The sequence below is a fragment of the Vicugna pacos genome, chromosome 12 (genome assembly GCF_048564905.1).
Source record: "Vicugna pacos chromosome 12, VicPac4, whole genome shotgun sequence".
NCBI classification, from domain to species: domain Eukaryota; kingdom Metazoa; phylum Chordata; class Mammalia; order Artiodactyla; family Camelidae; genus Vicugna; species Vicugna pacos.
The window spans coordinates 58,184,635-58,211,882 of record NC_132998.1 but is presented as its reverse complement, the minus strand read 5'-3'; the positions used below and the strand labels follow the sequence as shown (position 1 = coordinate 58,211,882).

The 27,248-nt window shown below is 45.9% G+C and overlaps 2 protein-coding genes across 6 annotated transcripts in view; one reads left to right on the top strand and one right to left on the bottom strand.

Annotated features, from left to right (window-relative positions):
* Nucleotides 1-15,255, bottom strand: part of GTPBP1 (GTP binding protein 1) — a 24,868-nt gene extending 9,613 nt beyond the window's left edge. The window contains exons 1-6 of one of the 3 annotated variants that reach the window (XM_072973539.1): nt 15,113-15,255; nt 14,761-14,931; nt 11,861-12,504; nt 9,098-9,209; nt 2,915-3,095; nt 1,983-2,331 (exon numbers count right to left, since the gene is read on the bottom strand). In XM_072973539.1, the coding sequence (XP_072829640.1) occupies nt 1,983-2,331; nt 2,915-3,095; nt 9,098-9,209; nt 11,861-12,052 (834 nt within the window). In that variant the 5' untranslated portion in view covers nt 12,053-12,504; nt 14,761-14,931; nt 15,113-15,255. Of the gene's footprint in view, nt 1-1,982; nt 2,332-2,914; nt 3,096-8,797; nt 8,856-9,097; nt 9,210-11,860; nt 12,505-14,760; nt 14,932-15,112 lie in introns of those variants that run through there. The other 2 variants (XM_072973541.1, XM_072973542.1) reach the window with 2 other exon arrangements.
* JOSD1 (Josephin domain containing 1) lies at nt 15,191-27,248 on the top strand. Of its 3 annotated transcripts, none has more exons than XM_072973544.1 (6): nt 15,191-15,323; nt 15,732-16,560; nt 24,024-24,152; nt 24,281-24,475; nt 25,135-25,230; nt 25,356-27,248. In XM_072973544.1, exons 2-6 carry the CDS (start codon nt 16,376-16,378, stop codon nt 25,486-25,488), a joined length of 738 nt encoding a protein of 245 aa, XP_072829645.1. In that variant the 5' UTR covers nt 15,191-15,323; nt 15,732-16,375; the 3' UTR covers nt 25,489-27,248. The 3 variants fall into 3 exon arrangements, with proteins under 3 accessions (XP_072829645.1, XP_072829644.1, XP_072829646.1); XM_072973543.1 differs by having other exon boundaries at nt 15,256-15,400; XM_072973545.1 differs by having other exon boundaries at nt 15,258-15,400; nt 25,135-27,248.

The window sequence follows — 27,248 nt, the reverse complement described above, 5'->3', positions numbered from 1 at the left end:
CTATAATCTGCTTTCAAATGATTCAGCCAAAAAACCAACCAACCAAAAAAACCCACATATGCATCCATCACAATCTAAGCGGAGGATTTATGGTATTCACTGGACTACTCTTTCAACATTTCTCAATGTCTGAAATTGGAGAGAGAAAATATATATACATTTGGTGGTATGATTGCAAAATATCTCTGGAGGATACATAAGAAACTGGAGGTACTGGTTGCCTCTGGCAAGAAACAAAACAGAGGAGGAAGAGAGACTTTTCACTATAAGCCCTTTGGTACCTTTTTATTTTTGTACCATTTGAATGTATTACTTACTAAATAAAATAAAATTAAAATTAAAATTACCATATATTATATATATATATAGGGCTTTATACATTCCAGACTGTTTAAGTGATGCTTTCCTTTGATCATCACAGTTCACAGGTGAGCCACTACTCTGCTGACACAGATGTCCTTCGCATGTTTCCTTTGACCGACACCAAGGTACCTCCACTAACTTCCTCCTAATTTTTCCCATTCCCTCCAACCACCTTCCCTAACCAATCCAGGCTTGTTTTTGTTCTTCCCAAGTGGGAGAAGAGAATGCTCTCTCTCGCTGTGGTCTACATATTTTCAAGAGTTTTTATTTTTTTCCTGGAAATTGACTGCCAAGGAACAATTATGAAATATTTCATTGTTTTCTACAGACATTTTTAATATTTAGCTCATAGTCTAACAGTCAGATAATATATCACATTTTATCTGGGTGAAGATATTTCCATTAATTGGCCTTGATCACTGCAGCCCAGTTAGAAGAATGCTCATTTTAAACTGACTTCTATATCCTTTTTAGTATCAACCCAACAACTGCCCCAAATACACCCTATAGCTCTTCCACTGAAACTCCTTCCTATAAAGTTTTCCTTAGCCAGTCAAGGTTGGTAAGGGCCCCATGCAAAGCTCAAAGATATGGGAGATGAAATCACATTGAGATCCCAAGAACTGTGGGCAGAGAGCCGACAAGAGTGTTCATACATATGCTCTGCCTCTCTTTAGTCTCCAGTTTGGGGAGAATTTGCCTGAGAACCTGTGTTTGTGGGGCAACTTGATCAAGTTTGCTCTGAACAGATGCTTATATTTACTATGCTTATTAATACGGGCAGCTGGAGGAACTGGGAAACGGGGGAAGGGCTTTGAGAAGGATCTGCCACAGGAAAACTTGCTCGCCTGTGCTCTGTGTGAAAGCTGTGAAGTCCTGACCAAGGCTGTGGGCCTCACAGACTCCAACTCTCTGGCCAGGGAGGAAGACAGCAGAGGGACCCAATGCATGCTTCACAACATGAGCCAGCACAGAAGCCCCTGCTCCCTTTCCTTTTCAGTTTACCTACGTGATGAGCTGCTGAAAACTCTATCCCCATTAGACTGTAAGCTCTACGTGAGCTCTGGACGGCCTGTTCACTGCTCTCCTGTTCAGGCCCCACACAGTGCTAGGCATGCAGAAGTCTCTCAACAAGTACCTGTAGGTCTGGGTGACACTCGTTCCAGGCTTCAGAAGAGGCCACTTCTCAGGCCTCTCCAATCGCTGTCTGTGCTCTCCTCCATTTCTTCCCCAGGCCTCCCCATCTTTAAGGGTGCTCCTGGTATCATCACAAAGCAGCCCAACCCCAGGAGAAAACCCTCCTGAAGGTAATAGGGACACCGCAGGAGAAACCCTCCTCTGTGCCTCTCCAAACAATAAGAGAGATCTGCAGATGGCACCTTGGTATCTGCTACGAGGATCTCTTCCTGGCCTAGCCGAGGAGAAAGACTGACATACACCCCTTGAGAAGACTGCAGAGCTCAGAAGACTGGGCACAGCTGCAAAACCTGTAGTCCTTACCCAAAGTCAAAACCCTAAACTAAAAGGCCTCGTCTCAAAATAATTTCAAACACTTCACATAACCACACCCTAAGAGCCCCGCTGAGGTCTCCCCTCCCCCTCAGCATCACCTCCCTTACCATGAGCATGCAGAAGTCAGGTAAATGGCCCGTCATGCCAAACACAGTGGTCTTCAGGTACTTCTCATGGCCAGCCAAGTCGATGAAGGTAATCACCTTAGTGGATTTCTCACAGATCTTTGTCCACTCCAGGCTGCCACCGTGGCTGTCTGGCTTGTTCACTACATTGCCTTCACTGTCAAAGCCCAGAATGTCATTGCCCACACTGCTGGTGCGACCAGATTCAATCTCGTGTTTGTGGCGGAAGAGTTTCTGGCGGGCAAAGCCTCGGCCATTGTCCAGCTCTCCATGGGTCAGGACCCCCAGAAGCGTACTTTTGCCAGCATCCACGTTGCCCACCACTGCTACCCTGCATGTACATGAACCAATACATTTGTGTGAGAGTTGGTGGGTGAGTGAAGTGAACCCCAGCAGCTGGATCCATAAGGCCAGGTTCACCCCTGAGCCTCTCCAGCTCACTGCTCCTTCTATTCATGGATGAGCACACTGGGAGATGTATCCAGGGAGTAGAAAGTTATTCAGGAGGAACTGGGTTCCCACCACAATGGCTTTCTCCCTTAACTTCCACTAGCTTCCCCAAAGCTGCCAGACAGGAGCCCTAAAGCCAAGAGAGGCACAAAATGCTCCCCTCCATTCCCCTGGTTTCTAGCTTCTCACACTGATCGAAAAGCAAATGCAGCCCCCCAAATGGCCACAGGATGTATGGTTGGCCTCTCTCCCACTCTTCCCAAATGGAAATATTTAGGGATGAGGAAGAACAGAAATAGAGAATGGAGCTATCAATGTCTCTGGACACTCCTTCCATGCTTCAGGAAGAGAAAGGGCGAAGCCCATATGCCAGGTGTCAAAGGCCCAATCACCATTCTTTGTAAAGCCCTAGACCCCAAGGTCAAGCTGCAGGTGACCCCTGAGCTGCTCTGAAGGCCCCTCACCTGACTTCCAGGAAGTCATTGTCTCCTACTCGTTTCCGGACTAGGTAATCGCGCACACGGCCCCCAGCTTCTTGACGTTCCCGCAGGAGGATGACATCAGCCTCTATCTGTTCTGCCATGCTCTTCACTGTGGCGTAGGAGGCCTCCATGTCAGCTTCACTCAGCCCGTACTCGGTCCCATCTGGTGACAAGAGCCCAGACGTCAGCCTGCCAACAAGCCAGCCAGTCAACCACTCCTAACCAAGGCCCCACCCTGGACACTGGAGAAGAACATGGCTCTCTCTACCTGATATTTCAAAAATGTGGGCACATGTAGAGTTAAGAAATAATAGGACCAAGGGCTTCCCCATTAAGCAGGGCATTCATTAATTCATTCAACAGTAATCACTGAGACCCTCCTAGGTTTTATGCCAAGCCTCATGCTGGGTATGGGGAATACACGTGCCCTCAGCAGGCTTACAGCCCAGCAGGAAAGACAGGAAATTAATTAACTGCAATACAACTTGAGTGCTGTACGATAGAACTGTACAAAGAGAATGTAAAGCATGAGCAACTAGCATTGCCTAGGGAAGCTGAGGACAGCTTTGCAGGGTGCTGACTCCAAGCTGGGCTTCCAAGCATGAAAAAAGGGCCTGCAGGGAAAGAAGGAAAGACATCCTAGGCAGGCAGTGGAACAAAGCATGGAACACGGCAGATCATGCCACATACAGGGACCAGTTAGCAGCACAGTGTGTTGGGAAGCAGGATGTCGGGTGGCAGGAGACCACATGAGAGGTGGAAACGGTTAAGCAGACAGACATCACACAGCAGCAAAACACATATATGTCAGACAGTCAGAAGCCTTGGGGGTTACACAGGGGAGTAACATGATCAGATCGCTGTAGGACAGAAAGACCTCTTGAGCAGCAGTATAACATGTGCACTGGCAAGCAAGAGACCAGAAACAGGGAGCCCAGGTAGGAAGTAATTCTAATAGTCCAGGCAAGAGATAATGAGGACAGGAGACAAAGGAAAATGGGGAGAGAATTTAAGAATGATTTTAGGGATAGATTTTTAACTGAAGTGGCTCAGGTGAAATGTCCAGCAAGTCTGAGCTTAGGATGGGGAAGGACTGATCAATCAACCAATAATGTATTGAGTGCCTACGGTATGACAATCCCAGTCGGGTGCTTTCAGCCTCATATCATATTTATTCCCACAGTAACTCCCTCAGCTTCTCCTCCAGCCTGTCTCCAAGAGCACCCCTGCTCCTTCTCTGGGCTCATCCCCCCGCCCCACATGTGCCCAACCTCTTCTCTTTTCCTGCCTAGAAAGACCCTGCAGCACCTTCTCTCACCCCCATCCACTTCTCCCCTTACAAACAAGCTCAAGTCATTTCTAAACTACAAAAAGAAGACCCAACCCCTCCTCCTTTGGCTCTGCTTATCTACTGAGCTACCATCTTCTCCAAGCGTCTCCAGAGTAATGGACACTTGTTGACTATATTTCCTCACTACCTACTCGCTGATCTCTGGAAAAAACTGGTTTTCAAGTCATCGACAGCCTTCTACCCATTCATCCAATGCCCCTTCCTTGACTCCTGCAGCAGTGGACACTGCTGGCCTTCCTCCCTTTGTTTGTTTCTTTCTTTTTTTATTGAAGTATAGTCAGTTTACAATGTTGTGTCAATTTCTGGTGTACAGCATAATAGTTCAGTCATACATATACATACATATATTCGTTTTCATATTCTTTTTCATTATAGGTTACGACAATATATTGAATATAGTTCCCCCTCTTTGTTTCCTGAAGCACTTCCCTTCCACACTGCTTGCCTATGACCCGAACTCTCCTGATTCATGCCCCCACTCTCTTGTTCTTTATTCTGTCTCCTCTGCTGGCTCTTCCTGCTCCTGTCCCCAGATGCCAGTCTTTTTCAGTAGTCAGTTAGTGGCCCTCTTCTCTAGCCTCAAAACATTCCCCTTGGCCATCTCATTCTATGGCTTCAACAGTCATTTTGAAAACTACAAAAACATTCATAACTAGTCCTCTTCCCAGAGCTCCAGGCTGAATTTCCAACTGCCTAAATGACAATTCTAGAAGCGTCATGTCCAAACTCAACCATTCCACTCCGTTTTTTAACAACAGCACAAAAACTTAATAAAGCATGTTAGTCCTCAATGCAACTCCATGAGTCAGGCATTACTGTTCCCATTTAATAGTAGGATAAACAACCCAGAGAGGTCTTGGAGCTGGTAGGGAGTAGAGGGGCCATGTGAGCTTGGGTCTTGTGATTCCAAACGTATAGTCTTTTCCTCTGGCAAGGGTTCCTCTTAACGCCAGACGAGTTCCTCCTCTTGCCTTCCATATTTCTGATGACAACACTGTCCTTCCAGTCATCCAAGCTTATTAACATTCATCACTCCAGTCCTACTGACTCTAGCTTTATATCTTGCCCCCTTCCTTGTCCCTGCTGTTCTCTTTTTGCCAACCCAATGCCACTAGTCTGTTTCAGATCCTTATTCTACCTGAATCACCACAAGAGATCCCTAACTGGTCTTAGCAATCCTTCCAACCCATCCTGCATAGACACACTAGCTCAAGTTCCTAATAAAGCACAGCTCTGATGCTGTCACTTCTGAGTCAAAGCCTTGGAAGGGCTCCCCAGGACCAGCAGCATTCAGTTCCAATTCCTTAGAGGCTTCCCCCATTTATCCCACCCCATGCACCTATTTTCTCCTTTTAAGTTTTGTTCCAGTGCAGGTGGCCCAGTTACCATCCTCCCATGTTCTCTGCACTTTTCCAACTCTAAACCTTTGTTCATGCATTTCCTATCCTAGAAAGCCAATCAGCGTATCCCCACTTGTCCAAACCCTACCCATTCTGCTCCCTTACACAATTTACCATGGATAGTTTTGGATGCATGTCTTCTCTCACTATACATAAGCCTCCTGAGGACAAGGATCATATCTCAAACATTCCTGGATGCTCCACGGGGGTGCCTTTCCTATACTAAGTCCTCGAATGTTTGTAAAATGCAAAACAGATCAACAAAGGGAGAGCAGTTGGGTTGAGGAGTTTCTAAATGCATGGCCAACTGAGCTCTGGAAATCTGGGTTAGAGAAGGACTTGTTGGAAGTGTTCCTAAGAGAAGACTTGATAGTCCTGCCATTCCTGCGAGACCCCCAAATTCTACCCAACCTTTCTTGCTTCCAGTACAATGAAAAGCAATGCTTTCAGGTCTTGTCCCACACTAGGGGGCAATCACTGGTGTGACCTTATCCATCCAGTGCTTCCAGAAAATGCTCACTCTTCTCCAGCATGCTTTGTACTCCTCACTCTGTAGGAGTGGAAACAAAGGCCAAGAAGAAAAGCTGTAGAGGTCCAATTACTAAAGGTTGCATATTCAGCCATGCAGGAACTGGACCAGATTTGAGTCCTGCCCATGACTTGCCTTTTCTATCTGCACTCTCCTGCTCAAGGTGATGCAAAGTCTCCCCAAACTTAGGATAAAATTCTAAACACTCTGGTATGGCATCCAAAGACCCTCAGAGCTGGGCACTGACTACCTGTCCAGTATCTCCTCCTAATACTCTCAACCTCATACTCTACACCCTCACTTTACTGAATCAATTCTGGTCCACCGAATATGCCACAGGTGGCATACTAACGTCTCCATGCCTTTGTGCATGTGGCTTTCTCTACTCACTCACTGCTGCCTCCATTTACCTGGAAAATTTCTACTCATCCTTTAGAATTCACTCAAGGGGCACCTCCTCCCAGAAATGCTTTCAAGACTTTTCTGACCCTCCGACAAAGACAACACTTCTCCCATGTTCCCTGAACTTTTACTACATTACCTGGTTCTTAGAAAGTCATGATTTACTATTTGCAGAATGAACAAGGTTCTTTTTGAAAGAAATCTCAGAGTAAGTCAACTAAAACCTGGAACTCTTAAAAATTACTACTGCAACTACTAATACTAACATTTATATAGTGGTTACTATATGTCCAGTGTGAATCTTAACCATGACACCAGAGACTAGATTCTATTTTTATCCCCATTTTAAGACAAGGTAAAGAGCCAGTAGGCAAACTCAGACCTGCCAGGTTCCAGACCCTGAAGTAACTACTAGGTCACATTGCCTCCTTTTAAAATACCAACCTTAATTTAAGAATGTATTCTCAAAGAACACATTCCTTTGCCCTGCTTAGAAGTTTTTAAACTCTAATTTATCTATACAAAATTTCTCTGAGGTTGGGGGGATGTCATTAGCCCCATTTCACAGATGAAGGAAGCGATAAACAGACATGAAGTACCAAGCACACACAGAAGCCAGTGATGAAGCTGACTCCGGGGGACTTGCATCTGGTTTGTCCTCTGTTTGATGTTCAACTTGTTTAACTAGTTATGATCCCTTTCTACCTCTTAAGAATTCCAGCAGGAAAGGACTCACTATGAATCTAATAGCATCCAATTGCTAGATGCAAAGATAATGTTTGGGTGGGTAAGATATGTGTTAATGAATGTTTGACATCTTTTTAAGCTTTGCCATGGGAGGGTTAATTAGCTGTGAGTCATCAAGGTATAGTAAAATTCACTAAGAGTCCACATTAAAGAACAGGGGGAAAGAGGGGGCTTTAAGAATCTTGGTCTTCAAAGAACAGTCCCAACACTTGTCAAAATTGATCTGGATGTGGTTTCTTCAATTCTATAAGCCTGAAGTGATCTTTGAATGGTTCATTCTATTATAGTGGGCCAGATGTGCACCTGACACAAAAGCTTTCAAAAGGTAACCAGTGATCCCCTAGTCACCAAATGGAATGCCTTTTTCTGAGCCTGACTTCTTGTTGTCTCTGTAACACTTGACAATGCTGGCCAACTTCCTCTCTTTTTTGACATGCAGCCTCTTGGTTTGCCTATCTTTCTGACCATTCCTTCTTTGACATGATAAGACCTAAAACTGGGGAGGTGACAGCAAAGATGGAAAGGAAAGGACAGATAAGAGAAGCATTTCAAAGGATGGCAGAGCAATATTTGGAGATCAAACCCTTCTTCCTCGTGTCATTCTTGCAGTATTTCCAAATATTGTTTTCAACTGAGGTTAACTGTATACAAGCCATCTTTCCTTCTTGGGACAGAGGCCAGATTTTAAGTATCCAAAAGTGCTTTGCAACAGTATCAAGACTTAAGAAGATACTTAATAGGTATTTGTCAAATAGTTACAGAATGACTTTAGAGATTTCCTCCACCTTAAACTCAAGACTACAAAAGAATTATTACCTGCCTTTACAACACCTACACTCACCAAAGAGAACTGTTCCTTTAATTGCACTGAGGCCTATTAGGGATTTCTGCAAAGATGAGACACAAGATTTGGTACAGGCTAAATTCGTAATTATTCAAACAAGCCCAGCTACCATTTCAGCAAGGATAATGTCATATTGAAGAAGAGGGTAAGCAGGCTTTGTATTGAGGGTATAAACTAAGAATGACAAGGGAAAAAAAGCCCAAGCTATAATCTTGGGAATTCTGCAATGGGGGCTGCCTTCTTCTAAAGGAATGGGCCCCATTACAATGGAATAAGGGGATTGGAGGGCAGTAACAAGTCCCTTCTAGAACAGCAACAAGGCTACATGTCTGATGGGATCTCACAGGGAGAAAAGAGGACCTCTGTTATGACAGCAATATCCACTGAAAGGTCAATGTGGTCAGCAAGGCAGCCTTGCTGAAGAGAGGAATTCTGGGTGTCCTTTTCTTGCTGACATCAAGAAGTATCACAGAGGTTTCTTGCTAAGCAGGCAGTAGGTAGCAATGGGATCTGCAAACAGGTTTGGAGGGGAAGACCTAGAGCTGCCTAGGGAAGGCTTAATTCCAGACCTAAGTGTGACTTACTCTATTACCTTGGACAAGAAGTTTCCTTGCTTTGTGCTTCATCTCCCCTTATGCAAATGTAGAGTACTGGAGGTAGAAAAGAAGTATCTGTAAAACCGCTTGGAAAGTGAATCTTTAAAGTCAAGCATATTATGACCACTACGATGAGAATTAAAATTATCACTTTGTACTTTTATGTCCTCCCAAACAGTTCTGCAGACACTAAAGAATCATTGCAACTGACATACATGAACAGGAAAAGCTGATTAAAGAGGGAAAATGTGCTCTAAATAATTTTTTTAATAAAGTGAAAGGAAAACTATGCTCACCTGATCCCTGCCCAATGACATATATGGTCTCTCCGCATCCCTCGTCCATCCTCTCCCACATTTGCCGAAGTAGGCTGTCATACTGCTCTGATGTAGGGCTCACTAGAACCAGCTAGAAGAGAAACCAACAGCCTTAGGACCACACTTGCTAGAAGAGCACCACAGCCAAAGCAGATCAATAGCCTGACCAAAGACCCTGGCTGAACCCCAACGCACACTGATCTGAAATAGCTGTGCAGCCCCCTCATGCCCTCTCTGCCTCTCCTTAAATAGCTTTTGAGCCCAAGGCCTTACATGAGCTGAGTTATATGGAGTACTAAAATGAGTATGTCTGAACCACAACCCACAGAAAAGAGGGTGTAAGCAGCCTGCCTCCTGCTGCTTAACAGGAGGGGCAGGATCCACAATGACTGAGAATCTGGCATTGTAGGTAGAAACTAATGAGCAGTGCTTTAGACCTACATGCCAAAATCTTCTACCTGCAGCTTGCAACTCACAGGACAGAGATCTCATACACTGCCATGTCCTCCACCCAAAGCCAATGATTCCCATAATAACAAAAGAATTGTATTCCATCTTGTTGTGACTATCTTGATTATTTAGAAATCGGCAGTAAAAACTGCCACAAGAGTCATCTTTATCAACAAAGCACCATTACCACTAATATGGGTATTAGCACCATTATTTTGCAAATTTCTGCCAATAACATTAAAATATCAACCACTTATTTGAGAAGGCCATTACCAATAGACACGTCAGATCCCATTCTCTCACCACTCATGTGTGACCTTGGATAAAGGACTTAACCTCTGAGTCTCAATTTTTTAATCTACAAAATGGAGACACTACCATTTGCATCCTAAGGCCACTGTAGAGACCAAATAAGATAACATATCTAGTCCACAACTCAGTAAGTCGTAATTACAGTTTTCTTTACCCCATCATTCCTAGAAAAATCTTGGATGAACCTAGCCACCACAGTTCACTAACTGTTTCTCCCTTTGGAAGCTCTCAGAGCCTTAGGTTTGTCCCCACATTTAACTATAGCAAGTAAAGTATATAAACTTATAGCTTTTAATCTTTTCCTCAGGAATCAAATCTATTCAACCCATCTCTTCTCTCCCTTCACATCAGTTTTTCTTTTGGATAACACCAAATTTATCTATAGCTTCTCTACTCTAAAACCGTGAGAAGCATTTCCCCAACTAGGTATGAAACAACACTTCCCTATCCTGGAACATTAAATAAGTTGGTTAGGAAATGAAGGTACTACTCTCTTTGCAATTCTGTCATGGAGTTTCCCTTTGTTTTCAGGTTTCTTCAGCACCTTGACCATGAATTGATATCTAGCTCATCTGCTTCTGAGTCAAGTTCATCTCTTACAATTTCCTGAGTTTACTCATCAGAGCTTGTACTTTGAACTTGGGTGCTGCCTGGGTCTTTTACATTGTGTCCCATTGCCTCACATATTTCCCCTCACTATCCTCTCTCCAAACTTGGCTATCCTCATTATGGTATTAGAAGCACCAGACAGGATCACTGTGATAAGGTGGAGCACTGGCTTCTAAGTGCTCAGCTGAGACTAAAGGGAGAGCAGTTAGTTGCAGGTAAAGTTCTCCCCAGTTTGGACCAAGTTTCATGCAATTTTGCCACCCACCACAGATTGAAAAGTCACAAATGTTTTCAAAATTCATTAAACATCTCTATTGTAAGTATCCAACAACAGGTAGAAGGTGATACTGGTGTTCTATGTTGCATCAGCTGCTATTTAATCTGCACAGGAAATTACTAGTTTATCTAGTTCACTTCTAACATTTACTGAGTAGTATGTATCCAGAAGTACTGTAGGTTTCTTACATACATTTCTCACTTTTACAACACATCTGTACTTAAATGATGATGTTGCTGGAGAACTGAGAGGTTAAGAAACTTCCCCAAGGTCACAAAGCCCTTTTAACTGGCAGGGCAGGAAAGGGAACCCAACCCTGTCTAACTCTCAAGTTGGCAATCTTTCCTTTAGCAATGTTAGGCACCTTCAAAACACCAGTCCCAAATTATACTTACTTTCTAATCCCCCCACTGCAAAGCAGAAGGTGAGCCCTTAAATCCTGCCTACCTTCTCACGAGCTCAAAAGACACTATTTAAAACGTCCTTCATTATTCCATTCATACGAGATAAAGCCCCACTTCCAGGATGGCCAAATGATGGGTCATGCCCATCTTTCACTTTTGTTTTGTGTGCATTTGTAAAGTAGATATTCTTCAGACATCTCTCCCGGACTGAGCGACTACTTAATGCTTCCTTTCCCGACACTAGGAAGACGCAGCTCCCTCCCTGCTCCGCTGATCCTCCCGCGCCTCTGCTCGCCCAGCCCAAGCCACCTCCGACCCTCGGCTGCCGCGGACAGTCCACGGAGAGGGCCACTCTCGGTCTCCGCGGGGGGAGGCGGCACCGCGCGGGGACAGCGACTGCGCGGGTCGCTGCCGGCGTCGGGCGCCCGCGTTCCACGTGGCGGAGCGGAGGGGCTGTGATCTCGGCGGGAGCTGGACGGCGGGAGGCCAGGTGGGCACCGCCGGGTAAGGACGGCTGTGCCGAGGGCCGCCGGGCCGCCCCTCGTCTGGGAGCCCGCCGCGCGTCCCGAATCGGCAGGTGGGCGGGCTCGGCCCCTCCCGCCCCCGCCATCGCCCCGGAGACAGCTCGGCCCCAACGCCCGGGCCCCACCGCCCGGTCCCCTCAGCGCCGCCGCCGGCGCCCGGGCCTACCTTGCTGGTGAGGTCCAGCTCCGGCTCGCCGTTGAGCGCCTCACCGTCCTCGCTGCAGTCCGAGTCGAAGCCGCTGTGGAGCCGGGCGGCAGCCGCCGCGGCCTTGGCCGCCCCCGGAGAGCTGGGTTCGGGGGCGAACATAGAGGCCGGGACCGGCGAGTCCATCGGGGAGCGACTCCGCTCCGCCGCCATCTTTAATAACTTAGGCTAATTCGTAGCCGACCTGCCCTCCCTCCTCAGATCATTTGACTAATATATGCGGACCCCGCCCTCAAAGCTCATCAGAATAATTTATGCGAAACTTCTCCCGCCGCGTAGAGGGTGACACGTATCTCTAGCGAAGAAACAACCGACCAGGCCTCTCAGCCACCAATCGCTGCAGCTCTTCCAAGTAGCTAGTGAATAATTAATAAGGCCCAAACCCCAACAAATGTCTGAGACGTCACGCGCTTCGATCGCATCTTGGGAGGGGGCAGCATCGTGTCCACGCTACCTGCCTGGAGCCTTGTCGCCAATGGGAGCAAAGCGGAGTACGACTGACACAGCAGCCATCCAGTGAGGAGAGAAATACACACAACGTTTACCCTCACCGCCCATCACTCTCCTTGTTTCCAGATGAGGCGGTGCTCAGCTTCCAAATCTTGCTGCAAAACAGTCGGGGGCGAGAGCTTTACGATGACAGACAGGGGTAAGGCCCAATCCAGAATTCGGATAAGTCCCGCGCCTCGGGCCACCGCCCACAGAGATAGTAAACTGCGCAAGGTGCCTCCCACTCAACTCATTGACTCCGGGCAGTCACTGAAGACAGACTTTCGATGTGCTGGCAATCTCCAGGCAATTTTACTGGTAGGATCGATGCCTGGAATACTACAGCGGCTAAAGCGAGGAACTTAAACCTCAGACCTTAGGGAGAATTCTCCATTCACTGTTTCTGCGGAAAGAGCAATTTACGCGACCAAAATGCGGCAATCTGCTCAAATAGAAGCACCTCATTACATTTGTGAACTGTAAGGCCGAGAAATAGCGTCTGTTAAGGTAGTTTCCTATGGGTGATTCTTCCAGTGTCATGAGCGTGGAAAACCCCAATCCAAAATACTATCAACACAAGTTTTAGTGTCGTCTGAATTCCAGTTTCAAAAGACTGAAAAGCTTGATGACATTAGAGGTTAGTCAAACTCTAATAATGCTATGGCCACTCGTCCTAAGCAACAAGCAAGAAAGAGCAACCATTTCAGAAAATAACGTACCCAGATTTAGGGTTTTGGAATACAAGATTTAGCGAGCAAGAGGCAGGGTTCCAAATGGCCTTCAGTTTCAGGGATCTACTTGAGGGTTGAGAGGCAACCTCTTCTTGTTCCTGTTTGCAACTACAATCAAATTTTATCTCTACAAACACAGCTGGGAATCTCGGACAAGGAGTCATGCAGCTCCAAAGGTCTTAATAGTAGTTCTTCATTTTTTTTCTGGCTAAATTGCTCACAACTATCCTACATATGCCTCCGTGAGATAGATAAAAATATTAAAATTTCAATTTGGCAGAAGAGACAAATGTCATGGCATTATACTAAAGAATAATGTTGATATTTAGCATCTTATCAACTGGCTCTTCCAGAAAGAGTTCAAGTTCAGAATGTGCTGACATCAGATGGTAGGCTAAAAAAAATGCCCTTCTCACTATAGGGTTTTGCCCAGAAAAAAAAAATTCTCAGAGAAGGTGCTTCTTGAGTTGAATAGAGAAGTTTGAAATCACATTTTAGAGAGGGAATTCCTTACCATCCTTACATCCTCTTTCTGAAGACAGGTTAGAACCTAGGTTCAAATCCTAGGTCCATTACTTACTAGCTATGTGACATCAAGCAAGTTAATTAACCTCTCTGCTTCAGTTATTGCCTCAAAAAATTTAAAAAAAAGTGGATAGTTAGTAGTAAATGAGTTAATATACACAAAACACTTAGTGCTTACAAGCCTCAATTATGAATTTTATGCAATTATAACTGTAACCCTTAGGTGGCTAACAAGTTACAAAATTTTAAGATAATTCAAAAGTTGTCTGTCTCAGGGCAAAGGACTCCCAATCATGTGGTAGGCAGTCAAGCATGTGTGTTAAGTGATTAATTCTGTGCTGAGTTTCATGGCGGTGTTAAAAAGAAACAAGCCCCAAACGGAGTCACTTGTGTTAAGCCCCACCAAGATTTAACATCTAACCTAATTGCAGCTTCAGCCTCTATCAGGAGTGGAATCTTAAAAGAATCAGTCTGGATTTTCCTAAGCAACACTAGTAAGGTAATCTGCCTGATAAGACCTTTTGCCTTCCTATAAGGGAATGTGACCTTCCCTGAAACAATCCACTCTTTCTTCTGCCTATTAAAAATCTTCCATTTTGTGCAGCTCCTAGGAGCACTTTTCTACTTACTAGACGGGATGCTGCCCGATTCATGAATTGTTTAACAAAGCCAATTAGATTTTCAAATTTACTCAGTTGAATTTTGTTTTTACAGTGTTACAATTTGTTTTACAGTGTTGAAACAGGGTTAAAGAAATAACTGAATTGTTAAGGGAGATCTTTTCCTTTATTGTTTTTCCAATTTTCTGAACAAAAACCCAAAGGGAAAACAACTAAAGTGGGTGATGAATATTTGCTGATGCCTTCCTCATGTCTTTGGGTAAGAAAAGGGCAAAAGATCCACGTGGGACTGAGTCCATCTTCCTGACACACAAGGCACTAAGATATGCCTTGAGCTAACTCAGAGAGGAAGGCTCTGGGGCCACCACCGTGAGACGAGAGAGGAGCCTGAAACCAAGATGACAGTGGTATGTGAGTGGAAAACTGAAATACGACACCAAAGAACTCAAACAGGACTCCATTCCACTTGAAACGTGACTCCCGGAGAGGCACTTACCATCAGAGCTCCTGGAAAGTGAGGGCGGTCGGGCCCACTAACCAATAGAATTTGCGCCCAACCGCGTAAGGTGGTTTGAAATCACCTGGTGAACGGCACGCTAGCCAAACATAAAACGGTCAGCGCAGGAGCAGCTAGTCCAGGTTGGCGAAAGCACTCTGCCCAAGAAGCCTGGTCAGAGAGAGGTGGGGTGGGAAGAATAACGAAGTGCAGCCGCAGGCCGGGTCGCCGCCCCGGAAAGGAGCCGACGCCCGGGGAAAGGGAGGGGAGGCGAGGGGCGGGACTCCCGCCTGCCGCCAGGCCAGCCCAGCCCCGGAAGAAACAGAGCCGAGGAACTGGGCACCAGCCCTACCTGCGGCAAGCGCCGGCATCGCGGCCGGGCTCCAAAGCCCGGCACCCCCAGGGAGCCCAACGCTGCCGCGCGGCGGCCACAACCCCGAAACCGGCGCCGCTGACGTCGGGCTGACGACAGCGGTGACGCCGCGGCGGGGCGGGAGCCGGGACAGCGCAGGAGGGCGTTTCCGGAGCACGCGCAGGGCGGGGGCCGCTGACGTCGGGCTCAGGTGCGCGCGCGCGCTCGCCCGCCCGCCCAAGCGCGGCCCAGGTGGTGGCTGGCAGCTCCAGGTGGCGGTCTGCAGCGGTGAGGGGGAGACTGGCTGCGCGTCCGCACGCTGTCCCGTCGGCTCGGGGGACCGGGCCGGGGGCTGGGGTTAGGGGAGCGGCGGGAAGGCGCCTCGCCTGGCACTCACGTGACGGGCGAGGAGGTTGGGGTGGGGGCTGCGAGCTGGGTGGGCCCAGGCCCCCGAGGGCGAGGCGAATTGTCCGGCCCCACCCCTCGCGGGCCTGCCGCGCCGGACCTTCCCTAGGGCTAGGGCTGGGGCCGGACCCGCCAGGCTGCTTGCCGGGGCTGGCTGGTCCTCCGGGGCGACCCGCCCGACCGCCGGCGCTGACAGGCGTTGTCTCCTTCGCAGGGACGCGGCGAGAGGGCGAGAATCCGCGCTTTCAAGGGAGCTGCTCCCGGCTTGGCCCCGCGGGGTCCCACCGCACTCGAGGGGATGGAGAGCCTCCCCCGAGGCCCCTGCACGGCCCGCGATCCCACGCTGGTCGGCCCTCGCTAGCTGCTTGAAATTTGCGTTTTATCCACCACCTAGGCCTTGTCTCCTGAGTCAGTGGCGTTGTGGTTCGAAAGACATGGAAGAAAAAGAGCGATGTGACCGATTTCGTTCTGTCCTCCTGCTTTGAGGCCTGATTGGCATTTGCAGAGAGAAAAATACAGCAAGAAAATCGTTGGGGGGTTTTTTGGACGGGGTGGAAAAGGAGGGTGAAAAGGAAAACAAGGTTTTAGATTTTATACGATTTTTTAAAACGTATGCACTTTGACAGTGGTGGCGAAATACACTAATCCAAAAGTTATCTTTCTATCGAGAAGAGAGAAGAGGGAGGATTATTTTTCCTTTTGATTCCAACCTTTTCTTCCCGTGACAAAGCATAAATCATGGACACCAGAAAATAACGTGGACCTCAGGAATTCTGAAAAGACTGAGAAGCGTACATTCCTCCTCAGGAGGGAAGGGTGGGGTGTTTTTAGCCCTCTCTGGAATCTAAAACGAAAAACATGAGTTGCGTGCCATGGAAAGGAGACAAGGCTAAATCTGAATCAGTGGAGCTGCCCCAGGCAGCACCCCCACATATCTACCATGAGAAACAGCGCAGGGAGCTGTGTGCCCTGCATGCCCTCAATAACGTCTTCCAGGACAGCAATGCCTTCACCCGGGATACGCTGCAAGAGATTTTCCAGAGGTAGGGGACCCCTTCTCCTTGGGATCTTTATACTTTCCGTGTTTTCTGAATTTTGAGGGGTGGGGCAATGCCTGTGCTGCATAATAAACCTTCACACCAACAGGTATTATTAGCTAGATGCTATTAGCAGGTACAAGGGACACAAGAATGGGAAAGATAATCACTACTATTTATTGAGCACTTACAGTGGGGTAGGCACCGCGCTAAGCCTCAGTTGTGTTATCTCAAGTGATCCCCTCTACAATCCCATGGAATTGTGGCTATTTCCAGTTTATGGGTAAAGACTTATGGCCTCAGAGAAGTTCGATAATTTGTCCAAGGTAAGATATGAGAGGTGGAGCCAAGCTTGAATTCAGGTTTGTTGCTGTGCCGTTTACCACTATGCTATTAATGCTTCTCAAGTCCTGCCCACAAGGAGTTTAGAGTCTCGAAGGGGGACAAGATATGTACACTCAGTAACCTGTCATCAAAGTTGGAATGTTGTGTTTCCATTAGAAAGGTAAATACACAATGCTCACCTTTTCTATGAGGCCATAGGCTGGCCTTGGTGCTTTTCATACAGTGTTTTGAGTAGCCCTCCTCATAGTTGATTTACTGTCTATTTTACTGATAAAGAAACAGGAAGAGAGGTCCAGTGTTTTCTCCATATAGCATCTAGGTAGCAAAGCTGTGATTTGAAGCTGACTGTAGATTCCCTCCCCTCTCTACTTTATTCTAAATCGCTTTCTTACCTACTTTGTCCAATGCTGCTGGACAGGTTGGTAGAAGGTCAGCTTTTTTCTCTCAGCTCTGATATTCTAAAATTCTTCTATCAAAGAGTTTGAGAAATGGTTCTGCAGTGTCTGGATGAACACAGTATCACGTCTGTGGTCCATAGCAACTTTGGCAGTGAGCCTGTCTCACTACTCCAGCTTATAAAGAATTATTCTCCTCAGTTCTTAGTGCAGAGAAAGCTCAAGAATTCTTCAAGAAATGCATATTGGCATTTCCAGAAGACCCTTCTCTGTCTACCTTCATTTAGAGATGACATGATTGCCCCAGAAGGGCCTGAATTACAGCTAGTAACAACCTATTTGGGGTGACTGATTGAAGCATAGGTGTGAACCATTTGTCCTGAAAGAATCATAGGCCCTCTCTTAGAAGAATATTAATTTCACTGTGCTGACAAAATTATAATGACGGTAATTATTTTCCAATGCCAATAATAACCCATTGTAATGTCTTAGCAGGGCAGATGTGTCCTTTGCATCATGGCCATTATCTGGCAAGTAGAATGAACTGTCTTCAGGAAATTAGGGCTCTGGGAAGTGAGATAATTTGTCTCAGATCAGTAAGTCATGTAACTGACAGTAGAAAGGAAGCCAGTCCTTTAAACTGCTTCCTCTTGGCCAGCCATTAATAAGTATACCTTCTACTCCTAGTTGGATATTTGCAAATTATTTCCTAATTGAAGACAAGGGAGAAGGAAATGACTCACAGTGAGTACTTGAATGTGCTTGGTGCTTTGTAACAGTCTTGCAACAACCTTATCAATAGTGATTCTAGGAAACTGGGATCAACTTAAGCAATTTGTCCAGTTTCACTCTGATAAATTTCAAGTCCGACATACCGTGTGTCCATTCGGAAGTTTTTCACTTCTGTAACTTTGGCCCCGATCTGACATGATGATGATCACTCACACAGATGAACCCTTGCTCTGTGCAAAGCACTGTTGTGAGTGCTTTCCTTGTGTTAACTCACTCCTGACACTAATCTTATTATAAGGTAGATTCTGCTATTTCTCATTTTTCCAGATGAGGAAATCATGGCACAGAGAGTTCACAGAACTGTTAATTGCAGGATTTGGGCCCAAGCTTTGTGACTCGAGGGCCTGCCCTCCAACAGCTCTGCTGCTTCTTGAGTATTGGGAAGGTGTGTCAGAGTAATTTTATCATCAGTAGCCATTTACCTTGCTAGTAAATTGGGCCTGGATCTGAAGATGTGGACTGTGAGTATAAACTGTTTGTGAATAATAGCAGGACTCTTTCAGCCGTGTTTAACTGAATTAAAGAATGCTAAATATTTGCTAAACACTCACGTGGAACCAGAGTTCTATTCCTGTCTTGTAAAGCTTTAGCGAGTTATACTACATCCCCCAGTTCCCTATCAGCACAATGTGAAGATCCACCTCTAAGTAATAGCAGGCCAGTACATAAGAGAATATACTCTGTCTCCTCTGTATAGAGTATTCTGTGTGGGAAGATTCTGTGTGGATTAATAGAAACAAAGAAGTGTGAAAGGGATCAGAGAAAAATGCAGAAGGAGAAAAGATGAGGGAAAGAAGATGGAATTTTTTTAAAACAAACATTTACTAGCTGCCTGCAGTGTGCCAGGCACCGCTAGGCACTGTAAAGAAAACAAGTTGAACAAGACCCAGCCGCTGGGAAGTACATCTCAGAGCTGTACATTGACCAGGCCTTGAGAACAGACTGCACTGAATTGGAACCATGGGATTTAGAGCAATTTAAAGGGGAAAAGATAATCTATTTGGATCCTAACAGAAAAGAGTAATGTTGGCAGTACTGGGAACTAGATAATTTAAAATTCCCAGGTCTATAAAGTCCTATGCTTTTTTGAAAATGTGGCTAATGAATGGTAGAAATGGGACAAAAATTTTGATGAATGCTATTTGTTGAGAGTAGGTTCATCCTAGCAGTTGAATTTTAGCCAGATAGAAGAAATACAAAAGCAGGGTGGAGTTTAAGTGCAGTTGTGAATATGAGATGACTCATGTTTGGAATAGAAATGAATAGGATTTTAGAAAGGACTAAACTAATGACTCGGCAGCAACATAGGAACAAGGAAGAGAGAAGGCAGTTGTGACAGGTTCCCTCCAGGATTTGAAGATAGTGGTAATGCAAAAAGAGGTCATTGGTTTGAAAAGGATCAAAAACTGAAATTGGAGAGAAGGTCAGAAACTGGGCAAGTGTCATCAGTGTGCATTGATATAGATGTGGATGCTTGATCTTAAATTTTATCACATATGTGTCTATGCTTTGAAAAAGAAAGGACTTAGAAGTCAAATTATGTAGTAACAATTTTACTAGGTTGTTTTGAAAATCTCAGGCCTCAAACATCTTCACTAGACTCATCTCAATTTTTCTGCAATCAAATGTATGTACACCTAGGTATGCAGTCCTCTCCCAAATAAAACAGCTGTTAAAATCTAAATAGAGGTACTTGGTGCTGGGGGGAAAAGCCTTAATGCAATCTGCAAGGGACAAAGAGATGATAGTTATTGGTGAACATTCTCTGCCACGGAGACGTCCTCCTGCCTCCCCATTAAAAGTCCTGAGCCACATTAAAAATGGTGGTTTAAGTTGAGAAAAGGTGTTGTTGAGTGTTAAGTTCTAGAGATATAAATTATCTCATCCAAGGGCCAACAGGCTCCTCCTCCTCCTCATCATCATCATTGCCAACACCTGGAGTACTTCTGTGTGCCTAGCCCTGTGATCTGTGCTTTATGTATTTAATAACTTAAAAACACATCTGGAAGTTCTGAGCCGTATTTTCTAAAGTCACATCTTCAGAACTCATTACAAGAAAAAAATTAAAGGAGGAAAAGAATCTTGATGAAATGTCTCCACAAGTCCTTTTCATTAAAATCTGAAACATTACCCTAGCCAGACACAGTGGTAACCACAAGAGAGGACCAGACTTAACTGAGGGTACAGACATCAGTGGAGACCTGGACTAGAGCCCATCTTCTCACTTGTGGATCACTGCAGATCTCGTGGCTCTAAACCTCTGCCCATGGTGACCAAAATGAGAGGCTCATGTCTAGTCCAGAATTTCTATGGAAATAATTAAGAGTCCTGAATGGGAGTCTCAAGAAAACATTCCACTGGGACAGAACAGAATCCCATGGAATTCAGTGGGATCTGTGCTTTGAAATATCCAGGAGACTGTTCAGCGTAGCCTTAGGTTTAGTGGTTGAATCCTCACTCTGTCACTCCCTAGCTGAAGATGACTGTACCAGTCACCATAACATTTTGCACCTCAGCTTCCTTATTTACACTGTGGGGTTAATCTCTATCTCAAGATTGTTGGAAGGATTAAATGATAAAGCTCAGAAAAGAAGCTAGCACAGTGGGCACTTGATTATTGTTGAAGTAAAAACAAGTACTAGTATAATGGGCACACTGAATGGACCCCACTTATTCAAATGACCACTCCTCTGGCAGTGAGATGGAAACCACTCTCAGTATTTCCTATATTGATTGGTTTGGCAAGCACATGGTTATGCAGTTGCCAGGGCCCAAATGTGAGAGATACAGAGTAGATGAGTCATCCTCTTAGCTTCGGGAATTTACTATTTGGGTGGACATGTGTGAAATAACTGAATTCTTCAATGGTCCTGTGAGATAAGGATCATTCCTGTTTTTACAGATAAACTAACAGGAATGGAGATCAGATCTCAAAATTGATATTGATGGTGCTTGGATGTGAACAGAGAGATGTGTGGTCCTCCTGATCTCCCTCTTTTTTCTACTACACTGGAGCCAGGAAAGATTCCATGGAAGAGATAAGGTGTTAGGTTGAGCTTGAAGAAGCTTTAGGATTTAGCTTGTAACCAGAAAATGGATAAAAGAAAAGAGGTTACATGGGCTTGGTGCCTGAAGTACACTAAGCCCAATGAAAGGGAAACGACAGGCTGAGTGGGGCTGGGAGGGTTGGAGTTGGGCAACCAGGCAGTTGGCTCCATTGCCGGTTCTTATATAAGTGAGTGGAATGATACCTTTAGCGAGTGTGGCAGGAATATAGGCGGAATAGGTAGAAGGAGCATTTGGAAGGAACCTGTTTCTAAAATCCAGGTGTGAAGTGAGGGGCCTCCTGTCAGGGCACAGACAGTGGGAATAGACAGGCAAGGATTTGAATCTGAGAGAGCAGATGTAGGACAAGAAGAAGAGATCCTTGCAACACTAGTTCCAGAAGGTGCACCTCAGAGAAGAAGTTTGTGTGGTCAATGTTTAGACCCCCTCTCCTCAAGAGTCAAGGTAACTATCAGCATACTGGGGACTTCAAGAAATACTGTAGGAAGCCTGTTATTGATTCATTCAGCCCTTACTGTATTGAATGCCTTCTGTGATCCTCTGGGAACACATTTGGGAAAGCGCGACACTAAGGGTTGAGCCTGGTAGGGACTTAGATGGTGAAAGAGGAGGAAGACTCAGCAGTTTCTTTGTTGGAACCTTCGTGCGCCTGCTGGCTCGAGACTTCACTGAAGGTACGGAGAAGATGCTGGAAAACTAGTGAAGGGAAAGTAACTTTAGACATCTTGAGCTTGACTTTCTTTCATATGCTTTCTCATATAATCCAAGTGCCCAAGAACCCACTGAGAGCTTTTATCTTATTAAGCTACATTTTAGGCCCAGGCCAAGGGACTCAGCTAGCCTTTCCTCTTATCAGCCTGTCACCACCACCCATTCTGTTTCTTGAGTCCTTGCCATGAGCACTAAGCAGAACCTTGGATTCAAGCAAACTGCAGTTTGAATCCTAGTTCTGTCACTTAAAAAGCAATTGAGCACAGTCTAATCATTTTAAATCACCAAACTTCAGTTTCTAAACCTATAAATGGAAGTAATTCATAGCATCTCATAGATTTATTGTGAGGATTAAGTGAGATACATATGTGAAAGCGTCTGTCAGAGGACGTGCACAGAAGTCTTCACACAGTGGCAGTTACTATTACAGGTTAAACAAAGTTTGGTTGCAGAATGTCCTTAATGCCCCTTCTTTGCTGACTCTGGATGCTGGTTTCACTGATACTTAGAGGAAAAGAGTGAGGATAACAAAATAAACATGGAGAACATTTCAACAAATGTCCCTTGAGCACATGTCATGTGCCAGGCACTCTTTGAGGGCTGGTGATGTAGTGTTAACAGGCTAGAGAAGGCCCCTGCTGCCATTCTAGTGTGAAAATACAGACAAGTGAGGCTGTGACATGCCCAGTAGTCAGACTGTCCGTAATTAAATTAAAGCAGGTGGATGTAAGAGGAAATGATGAGGTGACAGGGAGCAACTTAAGGTCGGGTGATCAGAAAAGGTCTCTAGGGCAATAACACCTGAGACCCAAATAATGGGGAGCAAACCGAGTGAAGATCTGAGGGAAGAGCATTCCAGGCAGAAACAGTGAGTGAGCGCAGAGGCCCTCCCGCGAGAAAGAGCTCTGTGTGTCCAGGTAGCAGAGAGGTCTTTGTGCTGAGAGGTAGGGATGAGGTCAGCGGGATCTTCAGGGCCTTGCAGGCCAGGGGAAGTCGTTTAGATTGTATTTAAGTGCTTTGGGAGCCGTTGGAGGGATTAAGCAGTGGCAAGAGTGTGTTTTATGTCGGAAAAATATCATCATGGTTGCTATGTATAGAGAAGTTGGAAAAAAATTTTGTAAGATTTCTGAAGGTTTTAGAATTGACCTAAAGATCTTATTCTCTTCTGGAGATGGCATTTAGCAACCTGGTAGACATCTGCTCTCTGCTTTTATTCCTAAGGAACTCGTGACATTGCCCTTCCTCCCCTTCACACGAAGGTGAAAGACATGCTACCCCTTCCTTCAAGATGCCTTTCCTCAGGTCCTGGCCTGAGCATCCTGTGAAAGCAAAATAATAGGGTTGGAAATGCCTTCAGAACTGACCTTGTCTTGAGATGAAGGAGTGGCTAAAGAGGCCTGGCCCAAAATGCTTAAAGCTGGTGGGCAAGTCAGACTGTAGTTGAGTATTGTTTATCTAGCACAAACTTTTTTTCAATTTGTTTATTTTTTTTTAATTCAGGTGTTTTACACACATGTATATTTGGAATACCTTTAGGTGGGTCATGCGTTCCAGTTTAATATTGGCCTGACTACTTTATATTGCCTGACATTTGGTCCCAGTTCATACATTTATGTTACCTGTCTGGGCCCCTGAAGGTCTTTGAGTATTTGATGATTAATGATTACTAAGTATGCAAGCCTTAAAAAGAAAGCATTTAAATTGTAAAATAAATAAATAAGAGTAATAACAAATATTATGTATGCAAATGAAAATATCAGTATTATTTTCCAATGTTAAAAAAAAAAGCCTGTATCAAGGCAGGAGGATCAGCAAAGAGGAAGACTGCAGAAATGGGTAGGCTGGGGCCTTCATAAATGAGATTCCTTTGTGGAACATTCTTTGTACTCATTGAATTCACTGTAGACACGCTTTCTAAATGGCAGGCAGATAGATCCCACCACTATTGAATTATTGTTTTGCATAAAAATAAAGGCAGTCCCTAGGGCAGCAGGAGCCCAGACTACAAAATACTTGGGTAAGAACTGGTTATATTTACTTGAATGGGAGGAAACAGGCTTCCAGGGGCAGCAGTGTAAAGTGTCCTGTCCGTGGTCGTGCAGGGCCAGGTGGGGTTAGGCAGACCAGCAAGTCTCAGCTTTCCTCCTTTGACACTTGTAGGTTGTCTCCAAACACCATGGTGACCCCCCACAAGAAGAGCATGCTGGGAAATGGGAACTACGATGTGAACGTCATTATGGCAGCACTTCAGACCAAAGGCTACGAAGCTGTTTGGTGGGATAAGCGCAGGTAATCCAACCAGACTTGATTTGATGAGAACTGGCACTCAAGTGGGGAGGTAGCCAGTTGTGGCATTACAGCCAGGGAACCTTGGGGGCTTGGGTGCCTCAGAGCCTGACACCATTCCTGTTCTTCAGGGATGTTGGCGCCATTGCTCTCACTAACGTCATGGGCTTCATCATGAATCTGCCCTCCAGCCTGTGCTGGGGTCCACTGAAGTTGCCACTCAAAAGGCAGCACTGGATCTGTGTTCGAGAGGTGGGAGGGGCCTACTACAACCTCGACTCCAAACTGAAGATGCCAGAATGGATTGGAGGCGAGAGCGAGCTCAGGTACCTGTGTGGCTGCTGTGGTGGCAAGTTAAGCTTATTTTTGGTTATTTGACAAAGGAAATTCCTAGCTCCTGGGATCCTCTCCCTGCTGTTACTTAGAATCATAGGGTCTCAGACTTGAAAACCTTAAATCTTTGATGGCCCGTGAGGATGTTAAATCCCTTTGGCAGAGAAGTCCCAGCACCTGGGATGCTGGCTTTCTGGTCTGATAGGACTGGTGTTGTAACATTCTCTAACTTAGACAACTGTGACAGTATAGCTGTCAGTTCAGAGAAAGGAAGACAGGCATTTGGGCCCAGAGAGGGCTAAATTTCCCTGGGACCCAAAGAAAAAACTTTTTTTTTCCTTCTTCCTTTTTTTTTTTAACCAATTAGAAGACCTTACTTTAGGGTACGTTGGGCCCTACTCCTCACAGAACTGCTACTGTTGGTAGTAATATATGAGGATGAGCAAAAATTCAGGTTGGAAATTTAACTGGACAGCCTGAGGGGTAACCAAATGTGGAGTCCTCCAAGAAGACATCACTACTAGAGAGTGTTGAGGATTGCCGTGGGTATGAATGACAAGGTTACTATCTGGTGAACATGTGACCCCAAGACAGGAATTTGCATTTTTACTAGCATTTCATCTTCTCTTTCATCTACCCTTTTCTCCCTTAGGAAATTTCTAAAACATCATTTGCGAGGAAAGAACTGTGAACTCCTGCTGGTGGTACCAGAAGAGGTGGAGGCCCATCAGAGTTGGAGGGCTGACGTGTAAGGCAGTTCTGCCCAACCTTCCCTCACCTCCACCCCATAAATCCTCTGTGACATGCTGTGGCCTATACCGTGGCTCTGCCCTTGCCACTTTCCCAAACATCTCATCGGGTTTTTCCCCTCAGATTTGACAGTGCAATAGGACAGACGTGTGGACTGTTTGTTATAAGAACCAGCCAGCCATCCTCGTTCCTGGGAAAGGAAAGTAGGAGCTCTGCGTGCTTAGGGCAAGCTATGGAAGACCCTTGCCGTGTTTAAGAGAGGAGAAAGAAAGGTGGGTCCTAGCTTATTTTCCCCATTTCTGTGAGGACTTGACAGAGGCTCTGCTGGAGTTTACTGCTGCTCTGACTCATCTGGAGATGCTGCCTCCACTTCCCCTTTCCTGGCAGCCAGTGGGTCTGAAGACACAGTACATGCAAAGCCTGTGTGGCTGGCCTGAGGGACCCAGAGCAAAAAGGCCTCTCAGGAAACCATCTCTAGAACCACAGCAGAAGTACAGCATGCTGTCTCCAACCCTTCCTGCCACCCTCACCCCATTTTTAAGGGTGGTTTATGGCCATCCTTGGAATTTTATAATGAAACGTTTTCTAATATTCCACTCCAGGTGGTTAAATCCTGCAGTTTTGTTGTGTAACAGGAGGTATCTAAGAGGATGTGGCCAAAGCCAGACTGGGGCAGGCACGGGCAGCCTGACTGCCTCACTGGCTCACTCCAGCATTGTCCCTGCTACTGCACCACAGTGGTTTAAGAGGCTCTGGGGGACAAGATAGGCAAAAGGGCAATATTCCCAGTTGACCCACTCTGGCAAAATCAGGGAAAAAATGACTGCCTTCGACATCAAATTCCACTAGTTTGAGACAGCTGAGCAAGGAAAGTATTGTGAAGATAAGTCTTCAGAGATTGGGAGCAGCTAGAGTTGGCAGAAGTCCTAGACGTGGAGTCACTGTAGTGACAAGAAGCAGAGCCCTCAAGTTGGGTGGATATGTGCGTATGCTTAGGACTTGGGTTTGTCATCTCTGTAGTTTCCTTTACAGATCAACTGAGAATTGACCTGCCCCCTACCTCTTTAAATAGTTGTAGGCCACTTTTCTCCCCATAACTTTGGAAAACAAAAGAGGAGGGGAAGTAAGTGTCATACCATACTGCCTGTCACCAAAGTGGTTGTGGTTGCCTCAAGCCAGGTGGGCGGGCAGGGATGGCCTGTCCAACCTTGCAGATCAGTGGTCTTGGCAGGTCTGAAAGCTGCCCCACTGGCCAGACTTCTCTCCAGCAGCAGAGCCAGCCTGGGGCTTGCATGTCAAACCTGAGCAAGCTTAACGGGATGAGGCTGAGGCTCTCTCCCCACTGTGACTGGAGTGCATGTTTACACCAGCACTTTTCTGCACATGTATCTTCAATCCAACAAGGCCATTTTTATGCTGAGTAACAGGCCACCAAGCGGCTACTGCATTACACCCTCTCAGCAACTGGCCGCAGTCTCTTCTGCACCATTTTCTACACTAGACCTGCTTGGCACCACAGGGAGCTCTTTCCCCCTGCACAATGACATTCCAACCGCCACCAGCCGGAAGTTACAGCCAACCTTGCTGATTGTCACAAGCAGGACCTTGGGTCCATTGGCATTGTCAGTGATGTAAGCCATTTCCTGGGAGGAGGAGGAAACTCCTCTCCACCAATCTGCTAGGGCCTGTGCAAATGGCACTTCAAAGGAGTCCCCATGCACTTGGAGTCCATGAGCCAATGGAATATGCAAAGATGCTTAAACATTTCAGGGCTGGTTTCTCTGTTCATATCCAATTCCGGTGCTTAGGAACAGGGACCCATGCTGATGCCCAAGGGCAAAAAGCCCCACTTCCTTCAAGGAAGAGGGTGGGCCTGACCCTAATGCCCAGTAAGGGGCAACCCTAGGCTTTTTGTTTTTCTTGCTTTTATTCCCCTTTTTTCGTTGGCCTTGTGCTGGGTTTGTTTACAAAAGATGTATTTTGTTTAACCAAATATTAAAAATGTAAAATTCTGTA